The 7240-nt window shown below is 54.0% G+C and overlaps 1 protein-coding gene across 2 annotated transcripts; it reads right to left on the bottom strand.

The window, feature by feature from the left end:
* Positions 1–4271: 4271 nt before the first annotated feature.
* Positions 4272–6825, bottom strand: LOC114111421 (melanoma-associated antigen 10-like). Of its 2 annotated transcripts, XM_042241781.2 has the most exons (3): positions 6798–6825; positions 5931–6023; positions 4272–5578 (listed from the first exon to the last, which is right to left on the bottom strand). In XM_042241781.2, exon 3 carries the CDS (start codon positions 5556–5558, stop codon positions 4764–4766), a length of 795 nt encoding a protein of 264 aa, XP_042097715.1. In that variant the 5' UTR covers positions 5559–5578; positions 5931–6023; positions 6798–6825; the 3' UTR covers positions 4272–4763. The 2 variants fall into 2 exon arrangements, with proteins under 2 accessions (XP_042097715.1, XP_027819010.2); XM_027963209.3 differs by lacking the exons at positions 5931–6023; positions 6798–6825 and adding an exon at positions 5711–5879.
* Positions 6826–7240: the final 415 nt, after the last annotated feature.

Here is a 7240-nt window from a genome sequence, read left to right as displayed (position 1 = left end):
TCCAAAACAAAGAAATGTTAAAGCGAAGGGGAACCCAAGGAGACATTACAACTAAATGTTAGGCTGGTTTCCTGGCCAAGATCCTGGAGTGGGTAAAACCTATAGAAATCTGAGTAAAGTATGGGCTTTAGTTGATAATAAATAATGCATCAATACTTCCTCAATAATTCCTCAGTAATAAATGTATCATATTAATGTAAGATATTAGTAATAGGGGAAACTGGGTGAGGGCATATGAGAAGTCCACGATTTTCACAAATATTACTCAAATCTTAAAGGGTTACAACGGAAAAGCTCCAATTAAAGTCTATTGACAGTTTCAAAATAATTTTTTAAAAAAGACAAGGAATCTTTGGGGAAAAGATGCTGAGTATGTTTAAAAAGGGAATAGAAAGGAAACCAAACGCAAGCACACAGAACCTATAAGTGTGAAACAACCCTTCCTAAATTATCTTCAGCTGTTCTTCTCCCTTAACCTCCAACCCCATATAATATACTAACTGGGCCTCTTCCACCACAGAAACATCTCTGGATCCACTTTTTTCTCAAGTCCCACAAACACTGCCCTGATCCAATCTCATAGATGCTTTGCCTGGATGTGGCAAGAGCCACCACCTGAGGCCAGGGGTAGACCTGGAACCCTGTATTGCCCCAAATCCACTTTAAGATGTCTGCCAGTGTTATTTGCCACAGAAGAAGTCTGGCAAGTTCCAGCAGGGGTCAGTGTCTTGCCAAAGATAAAAGAGTCCAGAGCAAACCTTCAGATGTGCATACATGTGAGCATGCTCAGTCGCTCCGTCATATCCGACTCTGCGACCCCATAGACTGTAGTCCCCCGGGCTCCTCTGTCCGTGGGATTTCCCAGGCAAGAATACTTGAGTGGACTGCCATTTCCTCCTCCAGAGTACCTTCCCACCCAGCGATCAAACTCGTGTCTCCCACATTGCAGGCGGATTCTTTAACACTGAGCCTCCAGGGAAGCCATGAGGAAACACAGGGCCTTCTCAGAAGAGCAGAACATTCACTGAGACTCCTTAAGCCAGGGGAGGCGCCTGTCCAATCGCTGATGCCCTGGGCAAGATCAGCTTGGGAACAGGGTGGTGTGTTTCCGCACAGAGGCTACTGCAGAAGATGCTGGATCCTGGAAATGACCTCCAGATAAGTCGGTGGGGGCAGGGGGCAGTTTGGGCCTCCTAGCAGCCAAAGGCCTGAGGTTCTTATGTACCCAGAGCAAGAACCCAACCACACCTAACAGTCATATCCAATAAGGGGCATGAGGAGTACCTGTTATGAGAGCTGTCATGTATCCATCCTGGAGTGAAACCCAGGGCTGTGGTCCTGACCTTGGCCCCAGAGCACAGATGTCCTCATGGAGGCCGGGGTGGCAACTCACCTGCAGCAGCATCTGCTCCCCTCTCCCTCTCCTGGCCAGTCCCGGGAAAGTCAGATGGGATCTCCAGGGGCTTGCTGCTTCCACCTCTCTGGGGCAGCCAACCCTCTGTGCACCCTGCACCCCTGGGACACCAGATTCCTCTCCTCCCTGGTTCCTTTCCGAATCCCCACTGGAGTCTGTGGCCTCTGGCACCTAGGAGAGCGTCCTGGGTATGATCCCTGCCATCTGCTAGAGCCTGTCCTCTGCTCAAACAGCCCAACTGGCTCCTAGCTGGCTCTGCGGGTGGCTGACCAGACACCCCTCTGCCTCTCTTATTCAGGCTCAAAAGCCATGACCTAACAGTCACAGTCAAAGACCCTGCGTTTACTCCAACACGTGGGATTCACAGGGAATGGTCTGATACACCTCAGGATTATATAGATGTGCCCCGCACATCCATGGCAATCATTACTACTGACCCACCATGAGGAGACTCGCCCAGGGGCTGTGTCAAGTCCTGCGGGCTCGAGCTCAAGCACCATGGAAGGGGATGCTGCTCTGGGACTTCCAGATAAAGATACACACGTGAGGTCATCAGGACCAGGGCCTAAGCTGTTCTCAGTGGGGATCCGGAGAGGGGGCCAGGCAGGACAAAACCCAAGGCCAGGTTCTGAGGGAGAGGGGGCACTGTGGGCAGCAGGGGTGGGAGGCCTCATGACTGGGGCCCATGAGGAGTATGCTCCCAACCCCAACAGGGAATTTTGGCAGCTGGCTCCTGTCCTCCTGATGGAGACTGAGCAGAGCCCTGAAGGGGCTGACAGTGCCTCTCACCGGGGGTGGTGGCAGGCTGTGGGTGGGGGTGGGTGGAATTCCTGCAGCCAGCTCCCTGTGGGCCAGCCTCTCTCAAGGGTCAGAAGTGCAGGACTTTAGTCCCTAGGAGAGAAGCCTCACTCAGAGTTGTCTATGTCTGTGTGTTGTCCTGACTTGATGATTAACTCCGAGGCACCTGTGTCCCTTCAAAACAAATGGTCGTGACAAAAAATGCTTCTTTTCCAAATTCACTGGTCACGGGTCATCACATGACCCTTCCAAAGTGAAGAGGCCTGGCAGGGCTGTGTCCCCATGTGTGCAGGGAGAGAGGAAGACAAGAAGCAACTGAACACCTGCTGTTGCTGCTGCTGCTGCTAAGTCGCTTCAGTCCTGTCTGACTCTGTGCGACCCCATAGACGGCAGCCCACCAGGCTCCTCCATCCTTGGGATCCTCCAGGCAAGAACACTGGAGTGGGTTGCCATTTCCTTCTCCAATGCATGAAAGTGAAAAGTGAAAGTGAAGTCGCTCAGTCATGTCCGGCTCCTAGAGACCCCACGGACTGCAGCCTACCAGGCTCCTCCGTCCATGGGATTTTCCAGGCAAGAGTACTGGAGTGGGGTGCCATTGCCTTCTCTGACTGAACACCTGACATCTCTCCAATTCCACACTGCCTACCAGATGCTCAACAAACAGCAGCAGTTAGAACTTATAATGACAAAATCTCCTCTGTTTTGGGGAAGAGAATCTGAGCAGGTCACATGGGTCTGGAAATTCTCAACCATTTCCAAGTGTCCACTGACTATGTGGCAGGTGCCATGTATGTAGCCAGAATCACATCTTCTGTTCCTGTTGTTCTCTGGCACTCAGCAGGGAGAGCTGCCCCTTCAGCCCCCTGCACCCGCCCGCACACCAGACTGCAGTGACCTCACCACCTCCTGAGGCCGGAACTCGCTCCTGTCATTTGATGCCAGGCACAGCCTTAACCAGTTGAGTCTCTGCTGCCTCCACACTTCTGAACCCGCCTGAAGCCAGGGACGCTGGTGGATGTTGCATCATTTTTTTTTTTTAATATCACAGCAAAAGAGACACAGATGTATGGATGCTGCATCTTTTCTGGCTAGTACTTATTTCTTTTGTCATTTGGATCTCAGACTCTGAGTCTCAGATAAATTAAAAAAGCAGTCAAAATCGCTGCTCTGTGCGTTTTCCTCTTAGAGGTTATGTTATTCAACCTGGGTGTATGTGTGTGTTTGAGGGGTGCGGAGCTGTGTCTTTCCCACCTGGGAATCAAAGTTCCCAGGATCCAGTCACCCAGCAGGATTTCTCCACTTAGCAGCTTCTCTTCACTCATTTCATCCCTCTGATAGCCAGAGCATGGGCACAAGTGACCAAAATTAAGTCCAGATGACCAAATAAATGGTCATTTCAATATACTTGGTAATCTGCTTTCCCAGGACAGAGAGTAGAGGGCCAGCCCAGGGAATACTGGGCCATACTTCAAAGCAACATTTGCTCTTCTCCAGGATTCTGAGCAGATGGTGGGGCAGTGGTAGAAAACACCTCCTTTGCCCCTGTGGTCGACAGCAATGCAACAACAGTCAGGACCCCTTCCTTCCTGCCCGAGAAAGAGATCTCTCTCTGTTTTATCCAAGATGCAAAAGGATACCTCACAGCAATGATCTGTTTCAGACTTTCCCATCACCCCCAAGACACACTCTCTGCAAGTCTGAAGGATGCCACCATGCAGCCTCATCAAAATCACCTCCCACAGAAGGAACCCAGCTTCCCAAAGCCCCAGAACGCCCTGGCTCAGACATTGACATTGCAGCGTTCCTCTAGGATCCCGAGAGCCTCGCCCTGTGTTGCCTGGTTTAGTGTGACTAGGGGACTTATCTCCACCTTCTTCGTGTTGCTACGGCTCCTAGATCATCGCTCAAGGTGTGGGGGGTGTCCGGCTTCTCCCAGTGTCCCCACTGCTAACCCAGCCTTTCATGGAGCAGTGGCTCCATAAAGGTCTTTGGAATACACGAGCCGGTGAACAGGGGGCTCAATTCATTATCCGCTAATTCCTTAAATAACCCAGGTAAATCCAAATGAACAAGACATTATTTAGTTTTTGAAAATGACACACGAGAAGGACAGAACCATGAATTCACTACAATTACTTTTATCATCTCTTCCATCATCAGTATTACTGCCAAGTAAGCTCACTTTTCCAAAACAGTTCTAATTCCCATTCCATTGCATCCTGTTCAGGACCACAAAACACCATGGAAGAGTCTCCAATCTCTTTTACAAAACAGCAAAACTCTTGCTCACAATCTGGGTAAGTGCAAATGCACTGTGATCAGCATCATTCACAAAGCTGAGACACTGAAGTTTATTTAGCATTCTATGAAAACAATCAAAGTTTGAAAATTTTCTAAGGAGAACTGGTGAATCTCCATGTCATCATACAGAAAGCAAATGCAATGAAGCTATACACTGGTTCCCCAAACTGCCCCAGGCCCTCACTTCTGAGAAGGCTGACCGCTCCCTCTTCAATCTCAGAGCGAAGGGTCACCTGGATGCTGCTCTGGCTCAGTCCGCCTCATCGTCCTCCCTTGCAGCCTCTGCAGACTGCAGTGGGAAGGCCCTCAAAGCCCTTTGTTTGACCCTGAGCAGCAATGCCATGATTTCCCACTTGCTGGTCTCCGCATAAGCCCGGGGACCCCACAGGAACTCATAGCGAGCAGGGTGGCTGTAAGGCACCTGCCGGTACTCCAGGTACCCCTCCTGCACCCACACGTGGGTCAGAAGCGTCCTGGGCTCCCCAAAGATGCAGTGCACACTCCCAGCATACACACCCAATCTGCTGAGTGCTCCCCAGACCTTCTCCTCAGGGGCACGGTCTCCATTGCGCATGATCAGGTTGAGGACCAGCACCAGGAGGCCGGCCTTGGGGATGCTCTGCCCACTGCTCAGCATTGCGTTGCAGCTGAGGCCCAGGATGGAGACCATGATGTAGATGTGCTCCCTGGGGTCCACCTCCTTCACTTCCACGCCAAAGACCAGCTGCAGGCACTGCGAGGCTTGGCTGAAGACCACCGGGAAGTACTCCTGGTTATCCCTGAGGACCTTATTCAGCATTTCCGCCTGGGAGGTCGGCTCCTTGGCTCGATACTTGAGGAGCAGGAACTTCATTAGGCTAGCTATCATCTCATTCAGTGCTTCATGGGGCAAGGACTCCCCAGTGCCTAAGGAGGACACTGTGGGGGAGGAGGCCGAGGCAGATGCAGCCACCCCTGCCTCAGCCCCCAAGAGCTGCGCAGTCACCAGGCCCTGGGCCTCGCCAGGGTCCTGAAAATCTTCCTCGGGCTTGCTCAGCTCACTCATCTCGACCACGAGCGTGATGCCTGGGATCAAACCACAGACAGGAGTCAGCCAGGGTGACAGATGGGGACCACGGGCCAGGCTGGGGGAGAGAGGGGCTGTGAATGGCCTCAGCTGAGCACCACACCCTGGGCGGACTGACACAGGCAACTTACAGGTCTCCTCTTGAGGGGTGCTCTCACACCTCACAGGGGCAAGCCTCCGGGGCAGCCAGTCCCCTGGCTACCGGAAGGAGGAAGTGAGGTGGCTCCGCAGGGTACAGTCAGCACAGTCCAAGATTTCCGAGGCTGACAAGGTGGGGGATTAGGCCCTTGGGTGGTCCCTTCTGTTCTGGGGTGGGGAGCCCCCGGTGCACACTCAGGGTACCCTCCTCACCTTGACTCCTGGTACTGCCTGCACCTTCTCTGCACTCTGACCTCAGGGCACGAGCCTCAGTCCTCTGCCTTCCCCTCCTGGTTCCTGCAGCTCCTGTGAGAAAAAGGGAGGGGGCAGCTCAGGGGTATCCTGTGGCACAGCCCTGAGCCTTCTGTGACAGTACAAGGGGAGGACTCTGTGAGGTCCCCGCAGTTGTGTGGTGGGAGGTCCCCTCAGGGCTCCCTTGTAGTGCTCACCTTGCCCCTTGCATCACCTGTTCCCTCCCCTCTGGGGGCCTGCATGGAAATTCAGAACCAGATCCCAGCCTCAACAGAAAGCGCTGAGGGGCTCCACATGCTGCCGAACCTGCCCAGGGCTTCCTGTGGGTCCTAGGCTGGGGACATGCTCGGTCCTCAGCTCCTCCTCACGTCCTGCCTGGCCTCCCAGCACTGACCACAGGGGCGGGGGTCTGCTTAGTCCTCCCTCGGGTTTGGGGAGTTCAGCCTCTGCTGACCTGAAGCCTCTGCCCTCCCGCCCAAATAAACCTCACCTCCCGGGGTCCCTAAGCCAGAAGTCAAGAAACTGCTCACCCCACTCTAGGGCCTCCAAGAGTCCCCACAAGGGCTAGGATCCCTGCCTCCCTGTTGGGGTCTTTCCGCTTCAGTCCACCCTCGCATGCAGCCTGGCCCTCAGGCAGGACCAGAGATTGTCCCGTCCGCCATTTTGAGGCCCCGCCGCTTTCACAAGATCCCCAGTCTCTCTCAGACCAGCATGTAAGAAAGGCAGACAGACAGAATGTGCTCCCAGGGCCGACTACAGGGGCGGGGATCTGTGGGGATCCGTCGCTCCTCATGCAGGGTCCCCTCAGTCCTCCTTCAGGCACCTCACCTGCCTCCGGCCGGGACCTGGGATTCTCGCCTCCCAGGCGAGAATTCTTGCTTCCCGCTGAAGCCCCGCCCCTTATACCAGGGCCCCAGTCTCTCCAAGACCCGGATGTCAGGAAGTCAGACCATGCCTGCTGCGCTCATCCGACCCCCACAGTTGCCCTGGACTGACGGCAGAGATGAGCCTCTCTGAGGTACCCTCTGATTGGGGTTCAGGGTCCTCTAGTTCCTCCTCAGGGTCCTCAACCTGACACCCCACCGGACCTGGGAATCGGACCACCTAAGGCCCCGCCCCAGATGCAAGGTCCCCAGTCTGAGATCGGGACCGACTGAAGTCAGGAAGTCAGACACCCTACCAGGTCTCCAGTCTGAGATCCGGATATGAGGAAGTGAAACCACCCACATTGGGCTCATCCTACCCCAGGGCCGCCAAGGACCAACAGCAGC

This window comes from Ovis aries, chromosome X (genome assembly GCF_016772045.2).
Source record: "Ovis aries strain OAR_USU_Benz2616 breed Rambouillet chromosome X, ARS-UI_Ramb_v3.0, whole genome shotgun sequence".
Lineage (NCBI taxonomy): Eukaryota > Metazoa > Chordata > Mammalia > Artiodactyla > Bovidae > Ovis > Ovis aries.
Note: the sequence above shows the minus strand (reverse complement) of the source record. Positions and strands in the feature narration are given on the sequence as shown.